General features: G+C 34.1%; 1 protein-coding gene across 1 annotated transcript in view; it reads right to left on the bottom strand.

The window, feature by feature from the left end:
* Positions 1-15,998, bottom strand: part of LOC138387136 (contactin-associated protein-like 3) — a 211,636-nt gene that overhangs the window by 30,903 nt on the left and 164,735 nt on the right. Inside the window, 2 exon segments of the mRNA XM_069474040.1 lie at positions 1,493-1,620; positions 9,142-9,298. Of these exon segments, the coding sequence (XP_069330141.1) occupies positions 1,493-1,620; positions 9,142-9,298 (285 nt within the window).

The raw sequence follows: 15,998 nt of genomic DNA, 5'->3' as shown, positions 1-15,998 counted from the left end.
AAACAGAAAATGTATTTAAAGCACAATAATGAGCCCAGGAGTTTGAGAGGTTGCAGTGAGCTATGATTGTGCCAGCACACTCTAGCCTGGGCAAGACAGCAAGATTCTGTCTCAAAAAAAAACAAACAAAAAAAAAACGCATAATAAAAAGGCATAATTTTTCCTAAAGGAGAATAGAATATCAGAATATTTAGGTCAAAATAAGCATGCTTTATTTTAGGAAAAATTAACACTGAATAATTAACACTTAAGCATATTTTGGATAAGCTTTGAAATTGAAGGATAGCCTATCTGTGAAGAACTGTGAAGAATCAGAGATTTCACCCTACTTGCAAACTAACAATTTCGCTTGCCACACTTTCATGGATGCTGATAGAAAACACAGCATTTCTGCATCAAAGTCAAAGAACTTTATCACAGCACAACAAGCAGCAAAGGCATTAGAATATCTGCATCAGTTCCCTTTATCTCCAAATCTCAGAGAGCAATGCAATCCACCGGCCCAGGTTGATGCTACACGCACAGTAGGTCTGCATCTCAGATGAGGAACCCAGGGACAAGTGTCCGGGACTTTTTGAGCAAGCAGAAAACAAGCCAGAACTCCTCCTCTCTGGGAAGTGAGTAGCCATTGGCGGCGATGCTAATAGTCGCCTACCGGATTGGTTACAGAAACTGCTCGGTACTAGCGGTGGAGATGCTGTGTGGTCTGGCACACCCCCAGGAACGTGCAGGGTTGCTCAGGGTCCGCACTGGACTACCTCTTTCAGCAGTATCCTATACATACTGGGGCAGAGAAGTAAATCAAAATAAACTTAGTCTCAGACTTCTCCACAGCAACAGACAATGCTAGGGTATAAGAAACAGCATTAAAACTCTTGTCAGGGAAATAAGGTTTTTATATCTGGCTTAGCTGCTATTCGGGTACTAGGGCAACAAGCAGGTCCTCACCAACTTGACACCATTCTGGGGATGTAGTGCCAATGAGCCCTGGGTGGGTGAGGGAAAGCTTGACCAAGGAATCCAACCGTGAATGAAAACGTTGCAGTAAAAAATATTAATATAATGCTCAGTACCGTATAATGATGAAATGATATGTACAAAGGTCTAGAAAAACAAAGTGTGTCCCAATAATTTTATACCACAGTTGTCTGAAGAATATATGGGCTAATGAATAAATATCCCCAAGCATTTACAAACTCAGGAAATCCTTCACTTAATGACTGTTCTGGAATAAATACAATAAATGGACAATAAATCCAGCCAACCAAGTAATAAGTTAAAACAAAGATAATTCATCCTCTATAAACTAATTCTTCCTGAGGAAATACTGATCTTCAGTACAGACAGTGTTTTTATGATACCTGTGCTTTTCTGAGATCCATCCTGGTCCCAGCACTGCCACCAATTTTCTCTCTGGCCAAAATAAGGGTATTCATCTACTCATTTACAACCAAAACATGTTATGAAAAGAAATCTTTTTCTTGCCACTTACTGTCCCCTTGGCAGAGCAGCGGCCCCAGGCTATAAGCTGCTTCTGAATGCAGTCGGCCTGTGTCTGTCATCACAACCTGAGTGACCGGCAGGTGCTCCTTTTGGGAAAGGACTATTGTGTCACTGGTCCTAAAAAACAATAACCAAAACCCTTAAAATTATCATGATTAACATAATGACAAAATTACCTATGATCTTATTATAATTTGAAACCAACATTAAAGGACTTAACTGAACACTTAAAAACATTTTCAATATTTTGAGAGAACAGAGACTATGATGAATCTCTAAGTCGGGGCTTGGCAAACTTTTTCTGTACAGGGCCACAGAGTAAGTGATTTTGGCTTCACAGGCCATGCAGCCTCTTGTAGCTATGACTTCCCTCTGCCTGCAGAGTGCGCAAGCAGCCACAGACAATAACAAATAGGCATGACTGTGTTGCAATGACAATTTATAGACACTGAAATTTGATTTTCATACAAGTTTTGTGTGTCATGAAATAGTCTTCCAATATTTTTCAACCATTTAAAAATGTAACAAAGACATTCTTAGTTCATGGGCCATATAAAAACAGGCCAGTGGGCTGGATTTGACCCATAAGCAGTAGTTTACCAACTCTTGACTTATTTGCTAAGTGTTGGTCTAAATGACCACAGAGAGGAAAGGGGGCAAGCCCAGTAGGGTGGTCATTTTGCAAGCGTGGGATTTTCACAGTAATTAAGCGTATAATTTCTCTTGTAAAATTAGTCCTCGGATAATATCTGAATAATTATTGATTACAAATATCTGAATGATTATTAATTACAAATATAAATGGTACCACTAGATTTAGATATTTATTTCACGGAATATTAATTTATCATTAATGTTTTAAAGTCCTTTTATTGTACCTGGCTATTTTTTTGCTTGCTAACTTTATGGATTGAAAAAATAACTCCATAGATTCAAAACCAAAATAAATACAACATCCTTACAAATAAATATAGACTAATGGTGTGAAAGTGCCCTGTGAAATGCTGTCTCCAGTCACTGTGTCGACACCCACTCAACGCTCACCTCCTGCTGGGCAGGCGCTGTGCCAGGCACTGAGAGCACAGAGCAAAAAATACAGTCTCTGTCCCCAACAGCACACAGCCTATTGGACATCATGAATATTAATTGTTATTACCATCAGCATCATCATCATTCCATGTGTAAGTGACTGGGAAAATAAATGCACATCTCTGGGCCTGGAGGAGAAGTTGGGAGGCCTGGGGTCCTGGTCCCAATTATACATCTAATTTCCTCTCCGGCCAAAGTAAAGGCATTTGTCTACTCTTTTGCAAAAAAATACTCATATTTTATTCCTATATTTATATACCTATGATTATATATTATCATATATCTATGCCTCCATTGCATGTGTATTCTGATTTACAGACAAAACACTCTTATCCAGCTCCTCATTCTGATATAGAATCTCTATAGAATCTAGTAAATACTTTTTCTTTAAAATGCTCAGTTCCCAAACCTTCCTTTGTTTGGATTTGTGGCAAAAGATCAGAATAACTAATATTTAATCATTGTAATCCTTTTGTATTTGCAAGACAAAGTTTTCCAAATAAAAAAATTGAATTGATATATCATAGTTATACAAATTTGGGGGGTACATGTGGTATTTTTATACCCATGTACAATGTGTAATGATCAAATCAGAGTAATTGGAATATCCATAATTCCAAACGTTTACCTTTTTATTGTGTTGGGAACATTACAATTCTTCTTTTGTGTAATTCTTGAAATATACAATAAATTATTATTAACTATAATTTTCCAACTATACTATCAAATATTATAAATTATTCCTTTTATCTAACTGTATTTTTGTAACCATTAACCAACTTCTTTTATAAAAGACTTTAGGCATCAAAGTTTCAAATTTGAAAAGATAGAACTAAAATAAAATGACTATATTATTTAAGATTTTCATCCTGTAAAAAAAAAAGGCAACCTAAAATGCACATAAAGAGATTTAAATTATATGAATTAAATATCCTGAAAAATACGAAATATTTAATGGTAAAGATTATTTCTTAAAAAAATATTTCTAAAATCAGACTAAAATCCCATTGCCTTACCTAGTTAAGACTCTGTTACTCATGTTTATGCACAGAACAGAGCATGGATTATCTAAAAATCATCACCATTCAGCTTTGGAGTGGACTGATGGTAGACAAGCTAGAAATATATCTCCTGGGGAATGAGGTAGGTCAGTCTGGGAAATTTTTTACTAATGTAGTAGGCATCAAAAATAACTATTTCAGCTTCTGTGATTGCCATTTTAGCAAGATAGCCTAGTAGAGGAAATGCAATTCTATTAGTTATTCATGGAGGATACTTGAATTTTAAAGACCCATTTTGCATGAAAGCTGCAAGTTTCATTTCATTTTTTACAGTGCAAGTTGTACAAAATACTAAGAATGTGTAAGGGGAATCCATAGAGTATCTCAGTTGCATTAGGGCAGATACTATAATAAGGTCTTTTTAATCTGAGCACAAGGATGGCCAGCATTTTTCACCAATTTCTAATTGGTATAGGCAGATCCCAATCTTCCCAGATTCAAATAGAATACTGCAGATTTGTCATAATTACCACACCTTTTCAAAACTTCCTAATTAATAGGGACATCTCATTTTTCTTCTTTCCTTCCTATTATTTCCTAAAATTTATACTATAGTCTAAAGTTGGAAATAGTAATTTTGTGCATTTTAAGGTACAAATATTTCTTGTAGCAGTATTAAAAATTCAGTGATTTCACTTTTCACTTAAAAGTTCCTATTGCTCAAGAAATTCTACTTTCCTAGGAGGTAGAAAAACTCCTAAAAGCTACCGCTCATTGTTTGCCAGGGGAATTCATTTGATGCAAAGCAGAGCTATAAATTTAGGGGGTTGGCTAAGAAAGCTAAAAGGGTGAAATATTGAGTCAACTTTAACTTTTAATGATTTTTGGGGGAGAGTAGATCAGTAATAACATCATCATTATGATACACAACTAATCCACTTAAAAAATTTCCAGGTTCTCAATTTCTATTTAATTGGTCGATTTGCCTATTGTTTGGCTGATTCAACCTGCACTAATTGCTACAGCAATATAATGTGTCTTGATACAATTAGTATCTTCACCTTGTTTCCCAGGTTTAAAATTATCTTGCTTATTTTTTAACTCTTAGTTTCCCTATTAATTTTAAAATCAGCTTGCTGCAATCTATACAAATAAATAGAACACTTTGCATTTGTTTGGAATTTCATTAAATTGATAGTTTAATTTGAGGAGAATGATATCTTTAAAACAGGATTTCTCAAACATCAACAGCATTATGGATATTTTGGGCCAGATGATGTTTTGCTGTGGGGGCTGTCCTGTGTATTCGTAGGATGTTTAACAGCAGCCTTAGCTTCCACTTACTACACACCAATAGAAAAAATTCCCCTCCCTTTGTGACAACAAAAATGACTTCAGAAAATGCCAAATATCCCCTGGGGGTCAAGTTTACTCTTGATTGAGAACCACTGCTTTAAGATACTGAGTCCATGACAGTAGTGAATCAATCTATTTATTTGGTTGTCTTTAATTCTCTTAATAAAGTTTGATAATTTTCACAAAGGTATTGCAGTTATTCCACATAACTTTACATTTTTATTAATATTGCAAATAATTTTACTAGGTTTTATAATGGTAATTATTTTATTAATATGATATTATAGAAATTCAAGTAATTTCTCAACATTAACTGATTATAAGTTCAGCAAATTCACTGAACTCTCATTTACCCTGATAATATTTCTTTAGATTACCTTAGATTTTCTATGTTCACAATCATGCTATTAACAGTGCCTGTCAGTCTGGTTTCTTCTTTTCTAACCTTTCTGTTATTTCCATGGAGTATATGTACTTCATTTCTTTTTGTGTCTTTGACTGGCACATGTGCCAGCTTTTAAGAACTGTATGTTATTAATTTATAACACATTACAATTAAGGATATAGTTTCTATCATGACAATTTTCTAAAATTTGTTAAGATTCCACTCATCTGCAAAATGTTCTATCCTTGCTTGAGAATGATATATAGTATATAACTGCATATGGCTGCAATATCAAGTTTGTTAATTATAGTATCATAATATTCTTATCTGCTTCATTTGATTACCAAAAATGTTATGTTAAATTATTCCACTATTTTGGGTAATTTGTCAGTTTCCCTTTGCATATTAGTTAATTTTTTTCTTTATACATTTTAAATAATTTGATGATATATACAAGTATAGTTAGATCTTTCTTTCCAGTGAGCATTAACCTCAGCATTACAAATGGTCCAATTTTATCCCTAATAATGCTTTCTGCCTTTGTCTGACATACACAGCTATACCTGTTTATTTTTGGAGTTTGCATTTACCTGATAAATATCTTCCATTCTTTTACTTCCAACTTTACTGAGTGCTTGCTTGTTTTATCTTTTGAACACAAGCTATAGCTTCTTTAAAAACCTAATACCATAAGGTGTCTCTGGCTTTTATTTATTTATTTGTTATTTCATTTCAGAATATTATGGGGGGTACAAACACTTTGGTTACATATATTGGCTTTTAAATGAATAAAGAATTCACTCACATTTATTGTGATTATTTGTACATTTGGATATATTTAAGTTATATTATTTTATACTTTTTATTTTTATTTATTTTTAAAGGGCTCTCAAATAATCACACAAAAGTCCTATTTAAATTCTTAGAAGTAAAATACTATTACAGTTACATGTGCAATCATTATAACTATCAAAATAACTTGTGGATTTTTGAAAATAGTTGAATTATATGTCATATGCATATTTTAGAGAATATATTTGTCTCTTTAAACATAGTCCACTATACGTTTATATCCATATATTGACTTGGAGTATAGTTTATATTTTAAATTATTATAGTGCCCTTTAAATATATTTATTTATTTAATAAACTTATGGCATATTATAATTATTTGACAGAAAATTCTTACTCTAAGGGGGTACTGTCTGATCATAAATTATTGTTTTCATATAACATGATTGAGAAACAGCTGTTGATTATAGGGACAACTTACGGAAAAATGGTGACCATTTACATTACCAATACTATTGGTCACATTAATAGACACACACACGAAGAGATAGCAAAATAGTTTTCAATTTACTTTCTTTCCTGAATAATATTCTTGCATTATAAACTTCTCACCAGGATAAACTTTCTAAGCACCTCAATAATTACTTGAGAAAAGACTTTGAATGAAAACTAGGATTAGGTTATTTCTATATCCTAATCCATATTATTATAAATTATAGATCTTTTCATATTTATTTATAACTTAATCATAAAATCTTTAGAATTCCACTTTTATAAAGTGAAAAATTAATTTCATTTGAAAAATTTAAATGGAAATTGGAATTCCCCAGCCTTCTCCCACATACACACACCCATATTTACAAAACATATTCTACAAGGATTGGGACAGAATTTGAGAATGGTTATATACTTACTATTGAATAAGATCTGTCCACTGGAAGCTTCAAATTAAATAAGCTTAAAAAGCAATGACTCCACAATCCCCACTTCCGAAATTAGGATTGGATTTATTTTTTTCAATCTGTTTTCCTCTTAAACTTTCCTCCAAATGAAAACCCAGGTCTTCTGTCACATGAGTGCAGCCCTTTACTCAAATGAACTGAAGCTGACACAGCTAAGAGTGTCAGAGGACCTGGACCCACATCAGTTTCTGTCCCCTGCCTCACTACTCAGTATGTAGGAAGGTCATTCAATACAGTTAGATCCTCCATGTGGTATGCTCCTCTGGTTACTGCCCCAAGGAAATGAGCTATACAGTAAAGTGTGCACTTAATACTAATACAATTTTCTATAACTTTAAAAAAAAATAAATTTGTTAACATTCTTCAAACTACATTATAAATCTACCAGAATATATATAATTCTGGCTTTCTAGCAATGCCCTGCCAAATCTCTCCTCTCTGACCTGTAGGGAATGGTGCTGGGGACAGGCCAGTGATCCTTAGGTCTCCTAAGAGTCAGGAGCTAGACACAGGCAGGAGCCCCTCATAGAACAGAAGGAAAGAAAATCTCTAGGATTGTTAGAGATACCCTTCAAGAAGATTTGAATGTGGCTGTTTGTCTCATTATGGAGCTCAAGGTTAACAAATATCATCACACTGAAATACTAGACACTTTATAGTGTACAACTTAACTTTTACAAAAGTATTTTAATTGACAGAAGGTTATATAAGACCTGGGAATTACTGGTGGCCAGATGCAAGGGCAATATAAGTAACCTAAACATTTGTACCACCATAATATGCTGAAATAAAAAAAAAGAAAGAGAAAAAAAAAACTACAGGTCAGATTTTTTTTCCTGTTACTCACTGCACTAAAATTGCATTCATTTTTTAAATGGAAAAAAGCTGTCTTGGGACCATACATCAAAATATTGAAAATCAGTGTCTCATAAATCTATATGATGATTTTGTAATTTTGAACTTGAGGAACAGTAAAAATAATCCCCATGGAAACATATAGTACATATTCTATTGACCACTCCAGTCTATTCAAGTGTGTTTTTCAAATTCAACAACATTTTTTAAAGTGATTGAAAATAGTCTTTATTTATGCCAACTAAGTAAGTGGACTATCATGCAGTCCAAATGGTAAACTCAATTCTTAGGAATCAAATTACTGATTAGATTAGATATTTTATAGCCAAACCAACTATATTGACACCTGATTGACCACTAAGATTTTTTTTTAAATAGAAAGTAGTCTACATGGTCTAATTGTTTTATAAGAATGTTTTTGAGTTGCCAACATGAATCCAGAGATTTAAAACATTTTTACATTACAAATAAAAAACAAGACCAATACACATTACAAAAATAACCTCAAAAACAACTTCTATAAAAAGAAGCATGCAATCTACATGAGAAAATTCTTGTGCTCAAAAGAAAGCTTAAAGTACAATTTTCAAATCCTTGAAATTCTGTGTGTTAGCTGTTTCAAAGTGTGGTCTATAGAACATTTGGTTCTTAAAGCTTTGGTATTGCACTAACGAAGAGATAAGAGTGTGGGAAATTGTCGATTCCACAAAATAAACACAGTCCTTTTATGTAGGATCTCTGAGAATTCTAAGGTGTTAATGCTTACTGTGAATTTCTAAAAAAATGATAGAACATGCAGCACCATATCCCAAATCTATTATGACAAACATTTGGAGGAATTCACCTTTGAGTTGCTGCTGTGAGTATACTGTGTGAATACTTGATAGATTAATTAAATTAAACTTCCAAAAGACTGATATTTGATTTCCAGTAAGTGGAAAACTTACCAGGTGTTTCTATTTTAGAAAAAATAAACTGTACATTATATACTATTCACAGTGAAATGTTTTAGTAAATCTTTGGTCATGAAATTTAACCTTTAAATTAATGGATCATATTTCATCAAAACATTGTAACTTGCTTGAACATACTTTAATCTAGTTACCTTTTTGTACTAGCTTGTCTGATATTTAATTAACTATGCATAATTAAGGAATAAAAACTACATTTTTGTGCAGGGAAATCATGTGGAAATCACCATTCATTCCGGCCAGCATCACAGTTGCAGTAATATTGAGAATCAATGCAGTTCCCTTCTAATCCACAAGTACACTTTTGAGCATCAGGCAGAGAACCTCCCCAATAAGTGTGTGTTTCATTGGTTCTTCCAACCCACCAGCTCAAGGGGGTTCCATCTGAAAGACAAGTATGAGAAAGATGACATCTACTTGCCCCCCACTACCACCACCCCAATACAGTTCCTTTTACTCCCAGGTTTAAAGTTCATGCATGTGTATGTGTGCGTGTGTGTGTGTGTGTGTGTGTGTGTGTGAGAGAGAGAGAGAGAGAGGAATATACTTCAGGAGTTGGATTTCCCCTCTGCAACAAAGATGTTTCTGTAAGCATGCTAACCAACCTTTTTTCCCCAATATTTCAAAATCTAGTCTTAAATGATTCCCATCTATTTTTCTTTTATTAGAAAACGAGTCCTTAACTTATTTGTACATGATGTTACATACTCTCCATAGAAATAACATTCAAAAAAATTTTCCACCACAATAAAAACCAGAGTAATTTATACACTAAAGATAAAATTTGTTTGAGATGATCAAATACTTTTTGAGAAAGTTTAATGTTATAAAAAGGCAATGATTTATCTCATGACATCTTTTCGCTAAGAACACTAGCTGTTATGTTTAACATGGTACTCCCTGTCAGGACTTATAAATTTTTTGGAGGAAGATGTTTTTCTTGCATTAGATGGCCTGACTCTAGTCGGAGGCTAAAGAACTGACAATGATAGGGCTTCTTCATGCCTAGGGTGAATTGTATGTTCAGAAACAAAGTGCCCCTGGGTCAACTACAGCTTTGACTAGTGCAGATGTTTAGCACCATCTTTTCCTCAGCATGAGCAGTGATTAAATGATACAGCCAGACCCTGACTTAGTTCTACAGAAATGTATATTAGGATAAGAGTGCACCTCCCAGTGAAGTTAGAATAGTTAAACAAGGTGTGTAGGCCATCCATCTTAAAAAGAGAAAGTGGGTGGGAGGAGACAAATTTCAGTCATCATGGCATTAGGGCAAGAAGAAAATGGAAGAGGATTAACTCAATCAATTTCTCAAACATAGCTTGACCATTTTGTGCTGTTTTTTAAATTAATTGGCTATTACTATTGGGCCCTGAATTGGTATCTAGAAGTCATACTTGTTTCTTTCTTACCATTTACTACAACTCAATTATGACTCATTCATAGATAAGACTGCTTATACTCATTACCACCACTGCTACCCACCCACCTACTCATCCGAAAAAAAGAAAGAAAAAGGGAAAAAAAACAATTCTGCTAAGTGTATAAGGAATCAATATCAAGAATCTTTTAAAAATACATTGAAATCTTGACACTTATTCTTTTCTTATAATATTACTTTAAAAATTACTTCACCAATAAACTTTCATAGATTAAAGAGCAAAAAAACTCCATATCCTAACGCACAAGTTTATGTCTAAATCTCCCACATTCCTTATAAAGTAGTAAAAACATACATTTTTTAGTAATAGTAAATATCTTTGGTTCTGCTCAAATGTTTTTAAAGTGTACTAAAGAATTTAGAGAACTATGAAAAAAGACTTAACAGAGAATTTCAGGACTGATGAAGAATATGTAGACTTGTCTGTCCCTTCTTCTCCTCACTAAGTATAATTATAAAGCCTGGAAATAATACAAAAGACAACCAAATGGGACTCCAAAAAATGGAAAGAGGAAGGCTAACTGGTTAGGACTCCAGGCCTGGAGGAAAAGTATAGTGGTTTACATAGCATCTTACAACTCCCCATGCAACAGAAGAATACACACATCTGATGTTTTCTGATCTCCAAACTAGCAACATAAGAAGGCCCAGAGAGGCTCATTCCTCCCTCACATGGCAAAGGGGCTAAGTGGAAATGAAACTGATAATAAGCAGTCAGGGAAATGCTCTCCTTTTCCAGGGCCTGAGATTTCCCACCCTCACTTAAAGACCCTGAAAGGCTGGGAGACATGAGCAATGGGTATTCTGTAACAACAAATGCCTGACCTGGGAAGCAGTCTCTACCTCTCAGATGCAGGGTGGAAGGTGGAACCTACCATGACAATCACAGCCCTGGAAGACCCTTCATCCCAGTGGGCCTGAGCTGCCCTTCCCACACATAGAGGTACCACACATCCCAGCCTAGGGAAGCTCCTTCTGTCTCCCCAAGCAGCATTGGCAGGGAGCAGTAGGAGTGCAAGCGGCACAGATAAACCAAACTGATCAAAACAGCCCAAAAAAAGCTCTGAAAATTAGATTGTCATTGAAACTACAGCCCAGAAAAAATATGCTAAAACTTACACACCCTAATGAGGGTGACTGTATGCCAAAATAAATATGTAAATAAAACCCAGAGTCTCCTCACTTAATTGCCAAAAAAACTACCTAGACCACAATCACTGGGAAGATCACTCATCATGGCAAACCAGAAATCATAATTTGTTGGAAAGAGACAATCAACTGACACCAACACCAAGGATGAATCCAAATTATCTGACAAAGATTTTTAAAGCAACCATCATAAAAAAAATGATTCAATAAGCAACTACAAATTCTCTTGAAACATATGAAAAGAACAGCTCAGTAAAGAAATAGAAGTTATATAAAAAAATGGAAATTATAAAACTGAAAAAATAATATAACTTTTAAAAAACACACTGAATGGGCTCAAGAATAGAGTGCATAAGACAGGCTAGAATCAGCAATCTTGAGGACAGTTCAATAGATTTTACCCAACCTAACCAACAAAGAGAAATAGACTGAATATAAAAAAGACAAAGTCTCAGGGACGAATAGGACAAGAACAAAAGATCCAACATTTGTATCACCATAATCCCAAAAAGAGTGAAGAAGAAAGTGGGGCTAAAAGAGTATTGGAAAAAATATTGGCTACAAACTTCCCAAATGTGATGAAATACATAAATCCACAGATTCAAGAAGTTGAATATATACAAGAAAGGATAAACCCAAAGAAATCCACACCAAGATCCACCATAATGGAACTTTTGAAAACTAAAGACAAAGAAAAAATCCTGAAAGCTGCTGGAGAGAATAGCACCTTACCCATAGAAGAATGCTAATTTCAATGACAGTAGATGACTCATTTGAAATCACAGAGACCAGAAGGAATGACATGTTTTTTCAGGGATGAAAGAATTGTCAGTTACAAATTCTATATCCAGAGAAACTATCCTTCAAAAATAAAATGGAAATAAAAACTTTTTAACAGAAAAGAAAACTAAAAGAATTTATTCCCTAAAGAATAGGTTCCCTAAAGAATGGATAAAGGAAGTTTTACAAAAAGAAAGTAAATGATAATAGAAGGAATCCTGGAGTATCAGAAAAGAAGAAATAACAATGAAAAGAGCAGAAATATGGGTAAATATATTAATAATACACTATACTTCTTATCATTAATTTTTAAAAAGATATGTGATAACTGATACAAAAGTTATAATGCCCTATGATACTTCATGACATTTAGAAGATAGAGGACTTAAGGGGAAATAAGGACTCCATATTTCACTGGAAAAGCTAAAATATTTAAGTTTACTGTCATAGGTCACATATGTATATTGTAATATCAAATAACCAGTAAGAAAATTATAATAATCACCTTAAATATAAATAGCTAAAATATAACAGTTATAAAGTAGAGATTGGCAGAGTGGACTGAAAAAAATAAAAAACACATGACACAAACCAGGTGATATTTATAAGAAACTAACTTTAAATTCAACAGCATAGGTAGGTTAAAAGTAAAAGGATGGGAAAAGATACACCCTGAAAGATTAATTTTGAAAGAAAGAATAGCTATATTAATATCTGATAAAACAGAATTCAGAACAACTAAAAATACTAGGAACAAAGAGGAACTTTACATATAATTTTTAAAAAGCAATCAGCAGGAAGACATGCTGATTCTAAAAGTGTATGCAACAAACAACAGACCCTCAAAAAAATGAAGCAAAAATTGAGATTTCTGGTTTCCAATCTGACATGATTTAGGAGCTTGGAAGTCATCACTCGCATCATCACAACAAAAAGCTGAACTAACTGAAAATCAACAACTCTCCTTAGATCCCTTAGAGAATTGAAGTCACAGGGCAAATGTATTCCCAAAAACAGAATCATGGCTAATGGAGCAGAAGTAGGGGCCAGTCTGGCAGGAGCACTTAAAACATAATTGACTAATTGGTGGATACTGAGCAAGGACCAGCTGGAGAGATTCAAAACTCCTGCGGTGGGGGCGGCCTTAGAGGGTTCATACACTTTTGTGAGTTTTATCTCCAGGAGCCCCACCAGGTTCTCAGGGAAAAGACAGGAAGGAGAAAAATACTCTCATGTCCCCAGCAGGGGAAGGGAAGATGTCACCATTTTGAAATAAACCCAGAACACCCAGCTCTCCTTAACAACATCCAAAGGAACTAGTTTACTAGAGCATAAAGAGCCTGGGGGAAGGGAAGTTCCCAGCACCAGCCCCTCTGGCTTCCTTTCTCACCCAAGGGAAGGGGAAGGAGGCTGAGAAGCACTGTGAAGGTCACATCCCACAAAAACAGATTCACGAAAAGACTGACCTAATCACAGGAGAGCAGAATGCTTCACCTCTCCCCATACTTTACCACCACATCAATAGGTTGCCTGCATAATAACGGGGGTTACAGGTGGAAGAAATGTAAGCTTTGGACTGTACTTAAGATGGAGTCTATAGAGAAACCCCAAATAAAACAAAGGAAAGAAAAAAAATACCCCAGAGGAAATTTTAGTCTCTGACACCACAATTACACAATGAGTAAACACTGCCAGGTAAACGTAAAACCTCACATTAAAGGCCTACTTACCTCAGATCCTTTTGCCAATACCACGTGTCCAACTTATAACAGGAAATTTCAAGGCATGTTAAAGGAAAACAGCACAGTCTGAAGAGACAAAGCAAGCGTCATACACATACTCAGATGTGACAGAGATTTTGGAATTACAAGAACAGGAATTTAAAATAATAATAATTAATATGTTAAGGGCTCTAAGTTCAAAAAGTGATTAATATGTTAAGGGCTCTCAAGAACAGATGGGTATATAAACGGAGAGAGGGAATCTCCAAGGAAGAATCAAAAGGAAATGCTAGAGATTTAAAAAAAATACAGTCACAGAAATGTATAATTCCTTGGAGGGGCCCATTTGTAAACTGGACCAGGCTAAGAAAAGAGTCAGTGAGCTTGGGGATAAGTCAATAGAAACTGCCCATTAAAAACAAAAAGAATAAAGGATGAAAAATCAAAACAGAATATCCAAGGTCTGTAAGACAATTTCAAAAGGTATAACATATGTAACATAATGGGAATACAGGGAGGAGAAGGAAAACAGAGAGAAACAGAAGAAATATTTAAAATAATAATGGTTGAGAATTTTTCAAATTTAGTAACAGACACCAAACCACAGATCCAGGAATCTGAGAGAACACGAAGCAGAATAAATACAAGAAAATCTACACATAGGCAAATCATGTTTACACTACAGAAAATCAAAGACTAAGAGAAAATCTTGAAAGAAACCAGAGTAAAATGAAACATCTTACCCACAGAGAAACAAGGATAAGAATTATGGCAGATTTCTTTTAAGAAATCACACAAGCAAGCAGAGATGGAGTGAAACATTTAAAGTGTTGAGAGAAAACAAACACTAACCTAGAATTCTATATCCAGTATAATTATCCTAAATAGTAAAGCAGAAATAAAGACTTTTTCAGACTCACAAAAATTGAGGGAATTTATCACCAGCAGACCTGCCTTGCAAGCCATGTTAAAAGAGGATTCTCAGAGAGAAGAAAAATGATACGGGTCAGAGGTACATACAGAAAAGAAGAACATTAGAGAAGGAATAAATGAAGGTAAAATAAAATCTTTTGTCTTTTTCTTAATCAATGTACAGGCAACAGTTCAAAATAATAATAGCAACAATGTACTGGGTGATTATAGCTTATGGATAAGTGAAATGAATGATAGAAATATAATAAGGAATCAGACAGAAGAACTGAAAATACTTTGTTATAAAGTACCTGCACTATCAATGAAGTGGAACGGTGTTATTTGAAAGTAAATTAGTTATAATATATATTTCACACTCAAGGGTAACCACTAAAACAATTAAAAAGAAGTATAATTGATATGCTAGAAGAATAGAGAAAATGGAATCATATAAAATGTTCGATTAAAACAAGAAAAGAAAAAATGAGAGAGGAATTCAACAAAAAAAAAAGAAAGAAAAAGAAAAAAGAAAATAAAGGGCAACAAATAAAAAAGAGTTACAATATGGTAAATATTACTCCAAGTATCAATAATCACTTTAAATATGAATGGTCTAAATATACCAATTAAAAGACAAAGACTTTCAGAGTGGACAAAAAACGAGATCCAACTATATGTTGTCTACCAAAATCCTCTTTAAATATAAAACAACAGATTTAAAGTAAAGGGATGGAGAAAAATGTATCATGATAACACTAATCAAAATAAAGCCAGAGTATCTATATTAATTTCATACAAAGCTGACTTCAGAGCAAGGAAATTATCAGGAATGAATAAAAGCATTACACAATGATAAAGAGGTACATTCTCCAAGAAGATACAACTAACAACAGAAGAGTCAAACGATGTGAGGTAGAAACTGATGGAACTTCAAGGACAAAGACAAATCAGTAACTGCCAGATCCAGGAGGCAAAAAATCATTAAGGATTGATTTGAACTGAACAGCACCATCAATCAACTGGATCTAATTCCCGTTTATAGAATACTTCATTCAACCACCACACAATATGTATTCCTTCC

This window comes from Eulemur rufifrons, chromosome 7, assembly GCF_041146395.1.
Source record: "Eulemur rufifrons isolate Redbay chromosome 7, OSU_ERuf_1, whole genome shotgun sequence".
Taxonomy (NCBI): domain Eukaryota; kingdom Metazoa; phylum Chordata; class Mammalia; order Primates; family Lemuridae; genus Eulemur; species Eulemur rufifrons.
The sequence above is the reverse complement of the archived record's forward strand: the minus strand, read 5'-3'. Positions and strand labels throughout refer to the sequence as shown.